Raw genomic sequence first — 19,729 nt, forward strand, 5'->3', positions numbered from 1 at the left:
TACTTAATAAATTAAATTTTTGATAAGAAACTAAAAAGTCAATAACTAATAGTGAATAAATATAATAACATAAAATAGTTAAATATAATTTATTAGTATTGTTATTAAGACAAAACTTAAGTAAATTTCAAAATTGCATGTTTTCCAAAAAAACAGAAAAACAATATTATAGTTAATATTAAAAAACATAAATAAATTTTCCAAAAAAAGTAAACTACATAAATAACCATTAAAGATTTATAAACTTATTTTAAAAATTTATATTTAGAAAAAATTGAATTTAACATTGACTAGTTTCAATACTTAATATGGTTAAAATCTTTTTTAGTCTTAACCTTAAGTTGATATGTAACAAAAAAAAAGACCTTATGTTGATAATAAATATTATAACTACTTATTATATTTAAATTTTTAGTTATTTTTTTTTTCGAAAATGAAATGAATATATAATATAAGCTAGAGTAAAAAAAGACTCAAGGCAAGAACCAAATACAAAAGATCAGTCTGAAACAACATATACACCCTGAGCTTTGCTAAGAACCCACCACCAACCCGCAGAATGACCAAAATAATATATGTATATAACTAATTTATCTTGCCACTAATGTAAAACTGAAGTCAATTATATATATATATATATATATATATTCATATAATATCCTTAACTTATTAATATGATATTTAACTTTGGTACTTCATATATATTTTTATACATAAAAAATAGTAATAATTTTAAATTTTTTATAAAATTTCCTAAACTAAGGATTAATAATTAAAATTAAAAATAACAAAAAAATATAAATTTTGGTTTTAATATATAAGATATTGGAAGTTTACAATTAGTTATAAATATTCAATATTATTTTTTACTTTCTAATAATGTTTCTAATATTGTTATTTGGACTGGGCGGGACATAAAGAAGATTATGTCCCGCCCAAAATGAACAATAAACCATTGAAGATAGCCATGGTGGGGAAGGCAACATAACGAGCTTCATAGCCCTCCCTCAGGTGATGGACCCACAAGCCAGCTGGAAGATTCCTTTGGATTTGTCTTATATGTACGGGGATTTGGGCCCTGAGTGTCAGGCCCAAATATAGGAAAGATCCATATCATGACCACCCCCTCTATAAAAGGGGAGGTCATCCACTTGTACGAAACCAACTTTTTCAGCATTAATGAGAATATTCCTTTTATGGTAGTTTTGCTATTTTAGTGCTCTGCTAGGGTTTACTTTTTGTCTTTCTCTTACGTAAGCTTGCCCTAGTACAGAACATTGGCGCCGTCTGTGGCTCTGACTCAGCTCTTCCGGTGACAAAAAGGAGGAATCGCGAGCCATGGAGACTCGTTCATGCGGCATGGGTCGACGCGATCATCGCCGGCGCGGTGGTGGTCGACATGGCGGTCGCGGCGGCGGACGAAACAACAACCGTCCCGTACTGGACGAGCAGGAGCAGGAAGCTTCCTCGGAGGGGGTCCACTCAGTGGCGCCGTCGCCAGCGTCATTGGTGAATGCAGCTCCGGGAAGACCTTCAGATCTGATCGCTAAATCAGATCCAGGTGTTCGGCGGCGTTCAACGCCGCCTGAATATGTGAACTTGGAAGATTTTAAAACCACTGCTCCACGGAGAGCACAAGAGGCAGTGACAGGTATCACGCCTGCGGCTTTGCAACAAATGTTAGATACCTTACAGAAGGTGCAGTCCCAAAACGAGCAGTTGCAAGCCCAAGTTGAGTATCTCACTCAGCGGCAGGATTTTAAGCAAGAACAACGCCTGGAGGCGGAGGATGTAGTTGAATTCCAACCTTTTGTTCCAGCCATCACTAGGGTGGACATTCCAAAGCACCTGCAAACCATGGCATTAGACGCCTTTTCGGGCGAGTCTGATCCTATGGAGCACCTTAGATATTTCAATACCAAAATGGTGATCGGCGGGGCGACGGATGCGGTAAAATGTCGATTATTGCCTTCCACGTTCAAAGGCATGGCGATGCAGTGGTTCATTCGACAACCGCCCTTCTCCATTGATAATTTCACTGATCTGTCCACTAAGTTTCTGACTCAATTTTCCGCCAATAAAACCACAAAAGCAACAATGTTTGATCTTATCAGCATACATCAGCAACCAGGCGAGAAATTAAAAACCTACATGGCACGCTTCAGCAAGATGGCGGTGCAGTTGGAGGATGAAAATCCAGATGTTTGTTTGGCGTCATTCAAAAATGGCCTTCGGGCGGGAGATTTGAATAGAGACTTAACAAGGCGACCGGCGAAGGATATGATGGATCTTCGCGCTCATGTTCAAGAGTTCATATTAATCGAGCAAGATGATCAGAAGAAACAAGAAAGAGAGGAAGGACGCAAGCAGTCTCAATCTGGCGGTGTTTCACAAGACAAATCCAAGGCGGGGAAGGAAACCAGGATAGCGCAAACCCCCCGTGTACCAAGACCGGGACCATACCAAAACTCTAAACCTGGCTTTCAAAATACATGGCACAGAAATCCACAAGGTCCACCTGCTACCACAGCTGGTCAGACTGGTGCTTCGCCCGCACCAGTTCCACTTACGAAGTTGAATGCACCCTTAAGTACCATTTTAAGGGCGGTTGGACAGACAAACGTTGTGCAGTACCCACCACCCCCACGGCGGCCGCCAGCTAACGTGGACACCAATAGGTGGTGCGAGTACCACAAGGCGTTGGGGCATACGACAGATAATTGCTGGAATTTAAGGCAGGAAATTGATCGCTTGATTAAAGCCGGCCATTTGGCAAACTTTGTTAAAGACACAGCAGCGCCGGAGGTAGCTAAAATCACTCAAGGGGACAAAGGCAAAGGTAAAGAGATAGTTGAAGAGTTGGGCGATCCTGTTGGGGAATGCTCATCTATTGCAGGAGGATTTGGGTGATAATCTAGATCTCTTCGCATGGACCATCAATGATGTACCAGGGATTGATCCCAAGGTGATCACTCACAAACTAGCCATACGACCAGGGGCGACCCCGGTCATCCAACCAAGGCGAAGAATGAGTGAAGAAAAGAATAAGGCTGTACAATTAGAGACTGAAAAATTGATCAAGGCTCGCTTCATCCGTGAGGTACAGTACCCAACGTGGCTCGCCAATGTTGTAATGGTCAAGAAGGCCAATGGGAAATGGCGAATGTGCACGGACTACACGAACCTGAACAAAGTGTGTCCCAAAGATTCGTACCCACTTCCCAATGTTGATAAGCTTGTGGATGGAGCTTCAGGGAATGAACTTTTAAGTCTCATGGACGCTTATTCGGGCTATAATCAGATTATGATGCATCCCTCGGATGAGGAAAGTACAGCATTTATGACCAATCAGGCGAACTATTGTTACAAGACAATGCCTTTTGGTTTGAAGAATGCAGGAGCTACGTACCAACGGCTCATGGACAAAATTTTTTCAAAGCAAGTAGGCAGGAATATGGAGGTGTATGTGGATGACATGATTGTAAAATCCGCCAGGGCTAGTGATCATGGTGGCGACCTTAAAGAAGCGTTTGATCAGTTAAGAACATATCAAATGAAGTTGAATCCTGAGAAGTGTTCTTTTGGGATCCAGGGAGGAAAGTTCTTAGGATTTATGTTAACATCAAGAGGAATAGAAGTGAACCCAGATAAGGGAAGGGCGATCTTGGAGATGAAAAGCCCAACAAGTGTAAAGGAGGTTCAGCGTTTGACAGGGCGAATGGCCGCCTTGTCACGTTTCTTGCCAATGGCGGGTGACAAAGCGGCCCCGTTCTTCACATGTTTAAAAAAGAATTCAAAGTTTCAGTGGACAGAGGAATGCGAACAAGCTTTTACCAAATTGAAAGAAACATTGGCCACATTACCGGTACTCTCCAAGCCAACACCAGGCGTTCCATTAGTGCTCTATTTGGCGGTTACTGACAAGGCGGTAAGTACGGTTTTGCTCCAGGAAGAAGGAAAAAAGCAGAAAGTTATATATTTCGTGAGCCATACTTTACAGGGGGCAGAATTGCGGTACCAAAAAATTGAAAAGGCGGCTTTGGCGATTCTGAAAACTGCAAGGCGCCTCAGACCTTACTTCCAAAGTTTCCAAGTCAAAGTTAAAACTGATGTTCCCTTAAGGCAAGTACTTCAGAAGCCTGATTTATCAGGGCGATTGGTTAGCTGGTCAGTTGAGCTATCAGAGTATGACATACAATATGAGCCAAGGGGCCAAGTCACAGTCCAGAGTTTAATTGACTTCGTGGCGGAATTAACACCCACTGAAGGAGAGAAGACTCAAGGAGAATGGGTCCTGTCTGTGGATGGATCCTCTAATAACACTGGAAGTGGGGCGGGAATAACAATCGAAAGTCCAGATAAAATGATCATTGAACAGTCTCTCAAGTTCGAGTTCAAGGCGAGCAATAATCAATCTGAGTACGAGGCTCTGATTGCCGGCTTAAGGTTGGCCATTGAGTTGGGAGTCCAGAAGTTATTTATCAAAGGAGATTCGCAGTTAGTGGTTAAACAAGTGAAAGGCGAGTACCAGGTGAAGGATCCGCAACTGTCCAAATATTTGGAAGTGGTGCGCAGATTGATGATGGAGGTCAAAGAAATCAAAATAGAACATGTCCCGAGGGGACAAAATGAGAGGGCTGATGTGTTGGCGAAGTTGGCAAGCACAGGGAAATTGGGCAACTACCAGACAGTCATTCAAGAAACCCTGCCTCGCCCGAGCATTGATTTGGTAGAAATAAAGTTGAAAGCTGTAAAGTCAGTCAGTGAAGGCGAGATATCTTGGATGGAATCGATTAAGACCTTCTTAGAGAACCCACCAAAGGAGGATGATTTGAACACGAGAACAAAACGCAGGGAAGCCAGTTTCTACACACTGGTGGGTGGTGAGTTGTATCGGCGAGGAATCATGTCTCCTATGCTCAAATGTGTCGATATCAAGGACGCCCTCGGAATAATGGCGGAAGTCCACGAAGGTGTGTGTTCTAGTCATATCGGCGGGCGATCCTTGGCAGTTAAGGTGATAAGAGCAGGATTCTATTGGCCAACGATGAAGAAGGATTGTTTGGAGTATGTTAAGAAATGTGAAAAATGTCAAGTCTTTTCTGACCTACACAAGGCTCCACCAGAAGAATTAACAACCATGATGGCGCCTTGGCCGTTCGCCATGTGGGGGACTGATATCTTAGGACCATTCCCCGTGGCGAAGGCACAAATGAAGTACATTATCGTGGCGGTTGATTACTTCACTAAGTGGATAGAAGCTGAGGCAGTGGCAACTATCACGGCCGCCAAGGTCAGGAGCTTCTTGTGGCGAAGGATTGTTTGTAGATTTGGGGTCCCCAGGGCATTAGTAATGGATAACGGAACACAATTCACAAGTAGTGTTACCCGAGAATTTTGTACAGAAATGGGAATCGAGATGCGATTCGCCTCTGTAGAACATCCACAGACCAATGGGCAGGCTGAATCGGCTAACAAAGTTATCCTGAAAGGTTTAAAGAAGAAACTGGATGAAGCAAAAGGGCTTTGGGCGGAGGAACTACCAGGCGTTCTTTGGGCATACAACACCACGGAACAGTCAAGCACAAAGGAAACCCCGTATCGTCTAACTTATGGAATTGACGCCATGCTCCCAGTGGAAATTGAAAACCAAAGTTGGCGAGTGGCTCGGTTTAATGAAAATGACAACGGAGAAAACTTAATAGCAAATCTAATCATGCTGCCCGAGGAACAACGAGAGGCCCACATAAGAAATGAGGCGGGAAAAGTGAAGGTGGCAAGAAAGTTCTCAACAAAAGTGGTGCCAAGAAAAATGAGGGTAGGAGACTTAGTGCTCCGAAAAAATACAATACCTGATAAACACAACAAACTTTCACCCAACTGGGGCGGGCCTTACAGGATTATTGGCGATGTTGGAGGAGGAGCTTATAAGTTGGAACAACTAAGCGGTCAAAAGGTTCCACGAACATGGAACGCCTCTCATCTAAAGCAGTATTTTAGTTAGTAGAAACAACAAATGTAAATGAAGTCGCACTCTTTTTCCCTTTCTTTGGAAAGGTTTTTAATGAGGCGACAATTGTAATGAAGGGACAATGGTTCCCATACGAAAGAAAATTAATGAAAAGATCATTTCAACAGAATCGTATATATTTTTTGAATTTTTATTACGAGTTCATGCAATGCAAATCGTATCAAGGTATGCAATACCGCGAGTAAACCTTTCGGAATAAGAAAGTATCGCCTTCAAAAGTTAAAAGCCTTGGCAATTCTAGTGGCCACTAGAAACCAAGCCTCGTCGAAAAATCGGCTAAGGTATGTAACAACGAAAGTTGGAAACAACTAAAACGAATGAACTTAAGGTGATATCCATTTAAAGTAGAGAAAAGGGGGCGATGCCCATACATGATTTGGAATGAAAATAAAAGACAGGGCAATGCCCAAAGAAAAATTTCAACTTCATAAAATAAAAACAAATTCAAGACAGGTTCTCGTTGTTGGCGTTGTTGCCCTGGCTTGTCCCAGCTTGAGGATCTTCCTTCCCTTGATCCTCATTCCTGTGCTGCTCATTCCCATCCTCGCCATCTTCTTCAGGCTCACTCTCATCATCGAATTGGGGAAGGAGGTCGAGGCTAATGTTATCATCACCAACTACTTGACCATCCTTGATCTCCTTCAGCCACCCAATGCGGGAAAGATCAAAGCCCGGCTCAACTACACTGATCTGCTCTTTGGCCGCCAGAAAGCCTTGAGCATATTGGAGAGAAGCACGCCCTAGGATGGAAGCATTCAGGCGATCATATTTCTTTTCCAACTTCTGATATTTGGCTTGAGCGGCAGTGTGCTTGTCATTTATGGCTTCTTTAAGAGACTTGGTCTTTTGAAGAAGCAGGTCCGAAGCAGCCAAGTCTTCAGTTAACTTAGCACACTTCTCCTCAGCAGATTTCAGCTTGTTGTTGGCAGTCTCAGCATCAGTTTTAGCCCGCTCATAGGCTGTCTTGTAATCAGCTGCCTTCTTCTCAAAACGGTTCTTGGCTGAGATCAACTCCTTCACGCACTGAGCCATTCCCGCCACAGTACTGGCGGCAGAAAGCGCGTGATGGATCGCCATGGAAGCAATGTTGGGGGGACCCTGACCGGAAAGGTCCTTGTGAATCCGGTTGTCAAAAGTACGGGTCATGAATTCCAGCCCATTGAAGTGAGGATCCGACAAGTTCAGCAAGGGGGGAGGAGCTTCGCCACCAATGGCTAAACTAGGGCCAGCCTGGCCAAATGGAGTTGATGGGCGGTTGATCAGCGTGCTTGAATCTTGTTGAGGGGGCGGGACATTGTCATGTCCCTTCTTTTTCTCAGCTGGACGACTTTTTGAATCAAGAGTCGATTGGTGGAGAGGCTTACCACCAGCAGCACCTGAAGTTTTTTGACGTTTAGGGTCCCTGACGTTGTCAGAACCCGAAGTACCTTCATTCTTCTTCTTCTGCTCAGTTTCGGCGGCCCTCTTCTTCGCCGCCGCAGCAGACTGGGCAAGGTATTCCTTCATCTTCATTGGGTTCGCATCAACCTTGCCTTTTCCCATTGTAGCTGTATGGAAAACACCAATTAGACGAGATACATGAACAAAAAGAAAAAGAAGTTACGTACAAAGATTATAAACTTACTAAAAAATTGATTTAAAGTGCCGGATTTCGACGCCTCAATCAAGTCGTGACCAGAAATTACTGGTAGTGTGCGGAGGTAATCGACGACGCCTTGTTCAGATTCATCCAAGGCGTCGTATGAAACGGATATTTTTCGGCGAGGGTTCTTTGTCCAGTAAAAAGGGAAGAGAGGGTTATTTTCGGAATCTCGGAACAGGTTCCTTATTTCGGGCGACTCCATAACTTTAAAATATTTCTTCTGCCATACTTTGTAATGGCTTTTAAGGGCGGTGAACCGACTCATGTTCTTACGGGCTAATAGTGGAACCCATTTCACAGAAGTAGGTTTAGTGGTGACTGATTTATAGAACAGGAAGAACAAAGGATAGGTCGGAGTGAAACTCAAGTGTTCACAAAGAATTTCAAAGCAGCGGAGAAAACCCCAGGCGTTGGGCTGGAGTTGGCAGGGCGCCACATTCAGAAAAGAAAGAACGTGACATATAAACGGCGAGAAAGGAAGTTTGATGTTCAAGTCTAAGAAGAAATAGCCATAAACAAAGAAGAAATCGGGCGATTCATCGGCTGGTTCTTTACGCAACAGAACACAGTCATCTTCGCCACATGGGAGGACATTCAAGAGATGATCTTCATTATTCGAGGTGGCGGGATTTATCTTCGTAAACCCTTGAGCAGATATTCGAAGCGAATTAATGCTCCCAACGCTGCCCCAGATAGAATGCAACAGACATTTATCTTCAACTAAATGCACGTCAGAGCGCCATTCAGGTGAAGACAAATCTCCATTAGAGGAGAGAATTGAGTCTACAGAGCCGGCGGGACCGGAATCATCATGGGTAGAAGGCGAGGAGTGAATTTCAATTATAGAGGGGGCGACAACTTCCTCCTCCGTAGAGGGCGAAGAAAGTTCTAGGGAAGAAAGGCTAGCGTTTGGTAAAGACATGCGAGGCAGTTTCATAAAAAGAAGAAAGAAGGTGAACAAACTAAAAGTAAAAAGAAGATGAACAGAGTCAAGAAGAAAGAAGATGAACAGTCAGAAAAAAGAAGTAAACGAAGAATCTCAGGAAAGAGAAAAACTAACCAGGGGAAGAACTGTGGATTTGAGAAAGGAGAACGTCGGCGATAGGGGAGCACCGCGCAATGACGACGGCCGGAGGAAGAAAAGGTTCACCGGAGTTCAAAGAAGAGAATGAAAGCTGCGGTGAAAAGGGTTTTCAGAACAAAAGTTTTAAGAAAGTGAAAAATGAAAAGTGAAAAGGGGATTTTATAGAGAGAAAGGAAGAGAGAGAATGAGTGGGGGAAGATCGTGGGATTTGAAATTCGAAAAGGTAGGAAGCGAAAAGACATTACTCCTCGAGACGCACAACTGAAGATTGCATTTATAACAAATGATGACGAAATCCCGGAAAATAAGGATACGTGCGTCAGTTGAAAAGACGTGGTTGACGGTTATGATTAATGGCGACATATCTTTGAAACGGCAACAAAGGTGGCGAAGCGTGAAAATGGCGATGTAACAACGAAAGTAAAATGACGATGAACGAATAAACAATAGAGGCGAACTACTAGGTAACATGATGAAGACATTTCGACTCTTTACTCGAGTCTCATGTCTTGGGGGCATGTGGACTGGGCGGGACATAAAGAAGATTATGTCCCGCCCAAAATGAACAATAAACCATTGAAGATAGCCATGGCGGGGAAGGCAACATAACGAGCTTCATAGCCCTCCCTCAGGTGATGGACCCACAAGCCAACTGGAAGATTCCTTTGGATTTGTCTTATATGTACGGGGATTTGGGCCCTGAGTGTCAGGCCCAAATATAGGAAAGATCCATATCATGACCACCCCCTCTATAAAAGGGGAGGTCATCCACTTGTACGAAACCAACTTTTTCAGCATTAATGAGAATATTCCTTTTATGGTAGTTTTGCTATTTTAGTGCTCTGCTAGGGTTTACTTTTTGTCTTTCTCTTACGTAAGCTTGCCCTAGTACAGAACATTATTAATATAGAAGTAGTCAATTTTATTTTTTATTTAAAAATATCTTGAATTTTCAAATAATAATCAAAATCTAAATAATAACAATTTAATTTTAAATATGAAAAATTGATTTTTTTTTAAATTGAAAAGTTTAACAATGAGTAATTAATATAATGAATAATAAAGTGGAAGTAATTTTTTTATTTTTAAATTTTATTATGTAATCAATTTAATAGAAAAAATTGTATTGCTTAATGTATTTAATGTGAAAATTCAATTTTTGTTGCTCATGTATTTAATGATAAACTACAATGTGCTTTACATATATTTTTTCTTTTTTGAAATAATGTGCTTTACATAGATCGATAGATAGAAGATGGTATGTAAATCTCCACTTAGATGTATTTTTGTTTCATTTCATAGATATATTATTTATCTTTTAATTCATTAATCTCTATAATTACTTATATTGTAATTTTACTTCTCATTATAATCATGACAAAAAGTATAATAGTGGCACACAAGAATGAAAGTGGCACATATGAGCAGAAAAAATGTAACATGATAAGATAGATGAACTTACCGTGAGTTGCGTCAATCTAACAATAGTTATGAGTTGTGTTATGCCCTTTATGTTCATCATGAGGCCAAGCACCATGCCATGTTTAGCCTTAATGTTGTACGTTAGAGAAATCAAGACACACGCAACAACCTTGGTCAGGTCCCCAACAACAAATATACCTTGTAATGTTAAAAACTTGTGCCAATTGCGAAGAAAATATAAGTTTGTTTTCATGCCAATAGACACGAAGAAAAAAGGCAAAAACAACTCTGTGATGATAACTTCACTCTTTTCCACCAGCGTTGTTCCTAAGGGAGGACCACTCGGCATGACTGCACCATAAAGAAGTGGTCCCATTGTAAAGGCAGCACCAGTCATGTCACTAACACAAGCCATGACCAATACACCAAGAAGTATGACAACGATATAGACCTCCTTCACCGGTTCCCCAATTGGAGATGTGCGAACAATGAGTTGTATGGCTGGTTTTAAAATAAAAAGGCTGAAAATCAAAAGCAATGCCCAACCGCTAAAATACGTAATTGACATTTGCACATGATTTGTGTATATAATACGGCTGATCAGAATAAAAAGCCATTGTATATTGTCATTTATCATGGATGAAGATATAGCAATCTGCCCCAATTCTGTGGCTATGAGGTTCAGTTCAGTCAATGCTTCGCATATGATAGGGAAATTAGCCACAGACATGGTGACACTCAACATGAAACGGGAAATAAATAATTCTATATGAGACAAGTTGGTTGGGTCAGGTGAAAGGCTTAAGAGTGATAATATGATGGCAATAGAAGAAAGGAAAGGAACTACTCCGAATCTCCATGTGCGTTTGGCTGCTCTTAATGTCATCAATGTATCCATTTTTAGTCCCACTATAAAGGCAAAATATGCAATACCAATGAAAGATGTAAGCACTAAAAATTGGGACTGTCTTGCCGGAAACAATGCCTCCATGAAAGTCTTGTTGCGCCCTAGAAATGATGGACCCAAAATAATGCCACCCTGCACATTTTCACTACATAATTAACTATATATCAATCAAACACAAGAATGAGAGACATTTAATAGGCATGATTCAAATCAATTGAAAAATAGAATAAGGAAATTAAAGGGAAATATTATAGTGTATTGATCCATTAATTTGCATAAACTTACGATGATGTTGCAGATAAATTTGGGTGTTCTTAGAGGTTTTAGAAGAAAGTAGAGTAGTCTATTGGTTAAGATAATGACGAAGAGTTGGCATAATGTTGAAGGAAGCACAAAAGTGAATGGATTATCACCATAAAACACACCCAAAGAGCCCACATTTCTATCATTTTTCACGCAAATTTCCAACTCCCCTCGAGAATCATAAAAAGTTGAGATGGTCCCATTTCCTTGTGAACTCGCCATTATTATATATCAAGCCTAGATGATAAGAAAATTAGATAATAGTATTTTAATCTCAGGCTTGTGTTTGTGTAGTGTTGTGTTGTGTTTGTCCTTGCTGGAACACAACACAAACACAAACACAAACACAAGCAAGGAGAAAGCAGAGGGTATTTGATGGAGATCAGGGGATGGGGAAGAGTTTTTATAAGATGAATTAAGACTAGAAGTTATTGCACTGAAATATAATAGTCATGCTTGTTATTTTTGTCGAAACATTAGTTGTAAGTATAATAGTACAACACGGAGAATAAACTATTATAGCAATTCATGAGACATAGACAATAGATCATTTATAAAAATTGCTATTTTTGTAAAATACAATGTCATAATAGGGATTCAAAAGATCTATTTAAAAGTAGCATATATCACTAAAATTAATCTTATACAAAGTCAACACTTGAAAGTAACTAATCTAAAGGTTCCTAAAAGCGAAAAGTCAAAAGCGTGTGTTAAAATTGACATACATTGTTTTTTGAAAGTTAAAATTGACATACTTAAACTACTGTAAATTTAATTTGTATCTTTTAATAAAATCCTATCAAGAGCTTCTAAATTGAATAGTATTTATTCTATTTGAATTTAGCTATTCCTACTCTAGATCGCACTATATTTAACATGTTACGCCTATACTTTCGTCCACTAAAAATATCATTAGTACCATAGTAAATATATAACTCAATCATTATCAACTCCTATCGTTACATAACGTCTTGAGTTTAAGAATTATGTATTATTTTACATCCAAGACAGGAAGAATTCCACTCATTAATATATTATTTACAGACAAAAGAATTAGGGAGAGAAGTTGATACATGTTGGCATTAAATATGAAAATATCTAATCAAAATTATTATTTGATAAGTATATAACTCTATGCTTAAGAACAAGTCATAAGAATTGGTTGAGAAGTTGGAGACCATAGTATTTAATCAAGAATTCATGCATAGATTGGTAGGTGAAAAAACTAAATCTCGTAAAAGAAATGAATGGTTACTTTCGACCACGATAAAAAGATATAATTGAACATAATCTTAGTAAAATTTAACTAAGTTAAGATTTCAAAGTCTCTTCTTTCGGTCATATTTTTTAAACTCTGTACCCATAGTATTGATAGTGAAATTTTGAATCAAGGGACACCCTGCATTATATGGTAGAGACTAAACCCCCAAGAATTGCCCAGGTTCCTCAAGGGGGAGGTTTGAATACTTGTTGAACTATAATATGCTTAAACCTGCCTCTGAAGTATGTCTAACATGTTGATTATTGGAATATGAATGCGATGATTTATGAGTTGATTATATGTTCTTAAAGTTATGAATAACATGATACTTGATGAAGTACGACATGCTTAAGTCTTATAAGATGTATGTTGATTGTATGCCCTTGCAATATGAATCACATGATGATTGTTGTGTGATGAATGTTGTTTATTGGTTGAACGTGACACAGATTTAAGCTTCATGCTTGTGGATTATCTATCGATTGTGAGCGATGTACGAGACCGAAAGGAGGATGAACTGTCGTTGCAACGAGTAGCTGTGAACACATATGAGTTGGTGATCCCGACCACTAATGTGGCGGAGGTGTGGTAAAGCTTTTATCCACGACATTGTGATTATAACTTCGTCATTTGACTATTCATGGAGCATATCATTTCATGGTGAAAAATCCAGGATTGGTCATGATGGAGACTTCCGGCTCCCTGGTGGATCATGGATTCCGCGCATTTCCATTATTTGATCCCTAATGAATCATACAGGGTTCATTAGAAGTGACAATTGACTGCTAGAATGGATCTTTGTCCCGCCTACCTATTATGGATGTCGGCGTATATAATTTGTATCATGGTGAAACTTCATTGAGCATATTTCATACGCTAACAATGGAGCCCACGTATTTGGCTAACAATAGATGATATCAATATCAATGCATCCAAGAGCGATTACAAACTTCTTACACACACATTCTATGCTGCACTGAATGATTACACCAGGGACAAGATTGACACTATTGCGAATGGAGCCTTTGATGCCTTTACTACTAAACCAGCCCTTGAAATCATCAAAAAAACTTACTGCTCGTGCCGCCCATTCCATCAATGATAGAATGAATAGGAAATGAGTTCTCTAAATTGGCCCATTTCAAACTATTTAAGCTTCCAACAAAATGATGTCCCAAAAGGTAGATGCAATTTCTTTGAAGTTAGAAGGAAATCCAAATAGTGCAGCTGATGCTGAGTTCGATGAGGAGGTAAAGGCCTTAGGTAACTATAATAAACCTTACTCCAACACTTAAAATCCAACTTGGAGGAATCATCCTAAATTTTCTTGGAGGGCACAAAACCAAAGGCCTAACCAGCAAAATCCAAGGCCTCAACTGACTTAGAACCAAAGGGTGGTAAGAAGAGCCTCACAGATTTGGTAGCAGATCTCACAATCTCTACTCAAGCCTACATCAACGAGACAAGGACGACTCACAAGAACCATGAAGCCTCCATAAAATTTTTGTGACTCTAGTAAGGCAAAGAGCTAGCAAAGACTATGGCTCAAAGGTACCCAAATACATTTCCTTCTGACACTTTTGTGAATCCTAAGGATTCAAACTCCTAAAATTGCTCTGTTATCGCTCTTAGGAGTGACAAAAATTTGATTGAAGGAACAGTTGAAAACAACAGTGATGAACATGATAACACTATCGAAAATGAATCTAATGAAGGAGAGCCTTGTTAGGTGGTTGTTGAAAAAAAAGAAAAAAAGTGACTTTCATTTCTAAAAAAAAATATTTCCATAAAGTTGTAGTGAAAATGAAATTAGAGAAGCGATTCTCAAAGTTCTTGGAAGTCTTTAAAAATTTGGAAATTAATATTCATTATTCTTATGTGTTAGAACAACTGTGTGTTTATGCAAAGTTTATGAAGGATTTTTTATTTAAAAGGTGTAATTTGAGTGAAGTTAATAAAGTTGTTATTATGACTGAGGAATGCAGTGCTCTAGAAAGACCTCCATCCACAGTTGAAAGATATATCCTCAAAGTTTCACAATACATGTTGACATTGAAGGCCTCCCAGGAGCCAAAGCCTTGTGTAATTTAGGAGCTAGCATCAATTTGATGTCGATCTCCTTGTTTAGAAGGCTTGACATGGGAGAAGCCACCCCAACCATTTTGTCTTTGCAATTGGAAGATAGGTCTATTAACCGTCCTTATGGGATCATTGAGGATGTTGTTTAGTTCAAGTGTAATTCATATCATCTATCATATTTTGAATGATCACAATGGACTGGGCGAGACCCAAGGGTCCCTCGCCCAGGCGCGCCAGCTTGGGGCGACGAGTGAACCAGAGAAATGGGCCTTCTCCCGGGGGGCCCAACTGGCCCATTAGGAGGAGCTAAGGGAGCCAAGCCCAACTCCCGAATCTATAAATAGGGAGCGGTTACCAATTGTAAAGGACGCTTAGCTCATTTGAGAAATACAAGCTTGAAATTCAGTTATTTTCTCTCTCGAAGCGGTTACGCTCTTACTCTCTCTAGATTCTCACATCACAATCCTCTCACTATGGGTACCGTACCTCATCTCTATGTTCTTGGATAGAACATTTGGCGCCGTCTGTGGGGATCGGTAGATTTTGATTCCCGAACACGTGGATTGCGATTTGTTTGAGAGAAGTTTGATTTTCCGTGCAACTCTCTTCAGTTTTCTGGGATTTTGGTTTAATTTATTGTTCGCTTGTGAAGTCTGATGGAAACACGTCGTCGGTGACGCGACGGAGAGCAGGAGCAGCGGCGCGGTTCTCCACCGCGTCGTGTGAGAGGCAGGCCGCGACGGGAATAGGTCCGTCGGGACGAGTCTGAGCAATTGATTCCTCCTCCGCCTCCTCCACCTTCTCCTTCTCCAACACCTCCTTTGCCTTCTCCGCCGTCCTCACCGGAGCAACAACGATCACCAACACACTCGCCAGGAGCCTCACGGGGAGAAACGCCGCCGCTACAAGCTCCGATTACCGGTCTAGATTGGCAACGTCTGATCCGAAGTGTTGACGACATTTGGCAGCAGAACGATTACTTACAGGGGCAGTTGGAGTATTATCGAGTCGAGCAACAAGATGAAGGAGAAAGGGAAGCCGAAGCCGTGGCGGGGTTTGAACCGTTTTCGGCGGCGGTAAGGGAGGTGGCTATTCCGGATAATATGAAGAACCTCGTTTTGGAAGCATATAGTGGTAAGGCCGATCCGAAGGAGCACCTGTTGTATTTCAACACGAAGATTGATAAGTGCAGCTTCTAACGCGGTAAAATGCAGAATGTTCCCGTCAACTTTTAAAGGCACGACGATGACATGGTTCACGACCTTGCCTCGCAGATCTATCATGAACTTCCGCGATTTCCCGTCAAAGTTCCTTGTTCAGTTTTCCGCGAGCAAGAGCAAGCAGGTTACGATAGAGGACTTATACAACGTGCGCCAGTCGGACGGGGAAACTCTGAAGCAATACGTGAAACGATTCAGCGCGGCGTCTGTTAAAATTGAGGAATCAGAACCACATGCTTGTGTGCGCACTTTCAAGAACGGGTTACAACCAGGAAAGCTGAACAATAAGTTGAGTCGAAAGCCATCTCGATCGATGTCGGAGATCCGCGCGTGGGCAAACACTTACATTCTGGATGACAAAGATGATGCTTTCAAACGAAAGCGTGCAAAAACGGAAGAAGAGGGCGATCAGAGAGATATGTCGTCGGAAGGAAAGCCAAGTAAAGAGAAAGGAGAAGGTGGTAGGCGACGAGATAAGAAGATAAAGTCAGGGGAAAGGACTGCGAGGGAACCGTTGTACCCAAGGAAGGAAAGCTTTGAACGCCGTCGCCCGTGGCATCAGACCGACTCCCGCCGGCGTGAGGAGTCGGGGAAGAGTCTAAACGCGCATTTGACAGAATTACTTTGGAAGGTCAAGGCGACGCATGCGGTCGAGGCGGGCGAGAAGGGAACTGACCCGCCTCGAGTGGCGGTGGACAAGACAAAGTGGTGCGAGTACCACCGCTCGACGGGTCACAACACTGGAGACTGTTTCACTTTGAAGAATGATATTAAAAGGCTGATTCGGGCGGGACGCTCGCAGTTAAACGACCGCGGTGAGCGTTGGCGTGGCGAGCGACAACAGGGTAATCGATACAAAGGGGACCGCCAGCAAGATGATCGCAGGCGAGATGATCGCCGTCGTACACCGACTTCTGACAAGAAAGAAACATTGGCAACAAGGAAGAAGGGGGCGGAGGAGACCTTCAACAAAGATCTCGAGCCACCGGTTGGGACGATAAATACGATCGCTGGGGGTTTTGGGTGAGGTGGCGACACAGCTTCGGCGAGACGAAGACATGTAAGGGCGGTCACGTCATTGCGAGAGTATGAGGCCCCATTTGGTTTCCATCACCCAGATATCGTGATATCATCGGCAGATTTTGTGGGAATCAAGACACATAAGGACGATCCGGTGGTGGTTATGGTAAGAATCAACAGCTTCAATGTGCGAAGGGTTCTTTTAGACCAGGGAAGTTCTGCGGACATTATCTACGGTGATGCATTTGATCAACTGGGTTTGACAGACAAGGACTTGATGCCATATACTGGGAGCAAGTTTGGGTGCGCGGTTACTTGGTGGACTGGGCGAGACCCTAGGGTCCCTCCCCTAGGAGCGCTGGCTTAGGGCGATGAGCGGACCAGGGACTTGGGCCTTCATCCCGGAGGCCCAACTGGCATATTAGGATGATTCCGAGGCGCTAAGCCCAACTCCCCCAACTATAAATAGGGGAGGAATACCAATTGTAAGGGACTCTTAGTTCATTTGTGAAATAACAAGATTGAAATTCACTTATTCTCTCTCCAAAGCGGTTACGCTCTCATTCTCCCTTGGAATCTCACATCACGTTCCTTGCACGTTTGGTACTATACCTCATCTCAATGTTCATGATGGAACATTTAGCGCCGTCTGTGGGGAACGGTAGATTTTGATTCCCGGACTACGCGGATTGCAATTTGGTTTAGAGAAATTCGGTTTCTGTGAGGTTTTCTACGATTTGAAGATTTTTGGTCGAATTCTTGGTTCATTGACGGAGCCTGATCGAATCGTTTCGCCTCCGGTGTAGCGAGGAACCGGAGCGGAGCCACGTTTCTTCCCCACGCACCGCAAGGTTAGATAGACATCGCCGTGCGGAGGCACGCCGGGCACTGAGTGGCGACTTAAGACTGCAAAATGAGTGTTTGCAGGAGCAATTGGAATACTATCACCTTAGGCAGTGGAATGAATAGGAGTAGGAGGCTGAGGCTGCTGCGGGGGTCAAACTATTCTCGGCAGCAATGCGAGAGAAGACCGTACCGGACGCTATGACAAGACTCGTGTTGGAGACGTACGACGGACAAACTGATCCGAAAGATCTTCTGCTCTGTTTCAATATGAAGATGGCGATGAGCGCGGTTTTGGACGCGGTAAAGTGTAGATTGCTTCCGTCCACATTCCGAGGCCCAGCAATGACCTAGTTTATGGCCCTGCCACAGGGATCCATAAAGAAGTTCCGCGAATTCGCGACGAAATTTGTAAGGCCCAAGTTATTAAACTTATACTAAGTGAATAAACTTCTTATTCACCATTAGGGTTGATGTAATGCGAAGGGAAACCTGAACAAAAGTTTATTAAATGAAATAGATTTACGAAGGAGAAAGTTCAGGAAAAGTTTAAGGATTGTATTAGAATCGATAAAAGTTATAGCACGATCGTTATACGTTTAAACCTAGGTCAGAAACCCTAGTATGTAGCTAGTTTTCACTTATAGGCACGATGGAAATTAATTCCAAAAATCTTCAGAGAAATGTTAGAACTTCTCTTTTTCCATATATCAAAATCGTTTCGAGGCGAAACTCTAGGATCTACGAACGTCCGATTCCAATCATCGGAAGTTTGCCGAAACCGAATCCCTGGTATTTCAAAACCCTAGAATCAACCGACAATGAAGACTTTTTCTATTCAGAGCTTCAAATGAAGATACTACACGTGTACACCCATTTCTCTTGATGATTTCAATCTTTCTTCAGAAGGAAGTTTTCTATTCCGACATTCGATGCAAAAAGCAACTTATCGGGTAAAATAGTTTTACACCGACTATGCATTAGTTGCCAAAAATACAAGGAGACCTCTTTATAGTTTTGGAATTCTTTTTCCAAAACATATCTATTAATTCACGGAGAATGACGCCGGAAAAATCAGATTTGCGAAACTTTCATTTTCCCGCGAATTTCCATCTTCTATATATAGCAAACAAGTGAGAAAAAAACACAAAACTCCTCCATTTTCTCTCCTCAAGGCCGCGAGCTTCACCAAGGAAGAAGGAAGAAGAATTTTCTTCATTACTTGCTTGATCGTTGATCCGTTAGTTGCTGCTTCAAGGTTTCGAGGTATAGTCGCTAATCCTTACCTCTGATCGCTTTTTCCATAGCTTTTCTGTAGACTTTTCTGAGCTGATAGTTTATGGGTTTTTGCAAAACTATCCTGAATATTTCATTTCTGATTCTAAACCTCTTCCTTACATGCCCAAGATCACTTCTGCCGGGTTAGATTTTCCGTTATGTCGCCGGAATTCCGCCGGAATCAATTTTAGCCTAAAATACCCATTTTTGGAGTTTTTGGAGTAAAGCTTCAACCTTTAGGCTGAAAACTATCGCCTTAGTTTAGTGCTAGTAGGATTAGTTGTCATAAACGTCGTTGGAGACGTCCCTGTCAAATTTGATTTTTGGGATTTCAGTTTTGAAAATCCTAAGTTAAAAATCATGACCAAAATACCCCCGCGACAGTTTTTGATCCGATAATTTTTCCGAGTTCAGAATACCCTTAGTTACGGCTAATGATAGCATAGGAACCAAGTTTGATCGAAGAAAAATCGAGCCCCATAATTGTGAAAAGTGGCCGAACCTATTAGGGGGGAGGAGGAAAATTTCCTTTTCCGAAAACTTGTCCTTTCGCGCTAGATTATCGTACCTTGGAGTATATAGTACTTCGTGTAACCTTAGTGATGTATTGATAGCTTAGTTTCCGATAGATTCTGATAG

The 19,729-nt window shown here is 41.6% G+C and overlaps 1 protein-coding gene across 1 annotated transcript in view; it reads right to left on the reverse strand.

Annotated features, from left to right (window-relative positions):
• LOC130726901 (cation/H(+) antiporter 15-like) overlaps positions 1 to 19,117 on the reverse strand; it is a gene marked incomplete at its 3' end in the record, with an annotated part of 31,628 nt that extends 12,511 nt beyond the window's left edge. Inside the window, exons 1-3 of the mRNA XM_057578225.1 lie at positions 19,099 to 19,117; positions 11,372 to 11,595; positions 10,220 to 11,218 (exon numbers count right to left, since the gene is read on the reverse strand). Coding sequence (XP_057434208.1) covers positions 10,220 to 11,218; positions 11,372 to 11,595; positions 19,099 to 19,117 — 1,242 coding nt within the window. The remainder of the gene's footprint in view (positions 1 to 10,219; positions 11,219 to 11,371; positions 11,596 to 19,098) is intronic.
• Positions 19,118 to 19,729: the final 612 nt, after the last annotated feature.

The sequence above is a fragment of the Lotus japonicus genome, chromosome 6 (assembly GCF_012489685.1).
Source record: "Lotus japonicus ecotype B-129 chromosome 6, LjGifu_v1.2".
NCBI lineage: Eukaryota > Viridiplantae > Streptophyta > Magnoliopsida > Fabales > Fabaceae > Lotus > Lotus japonicus.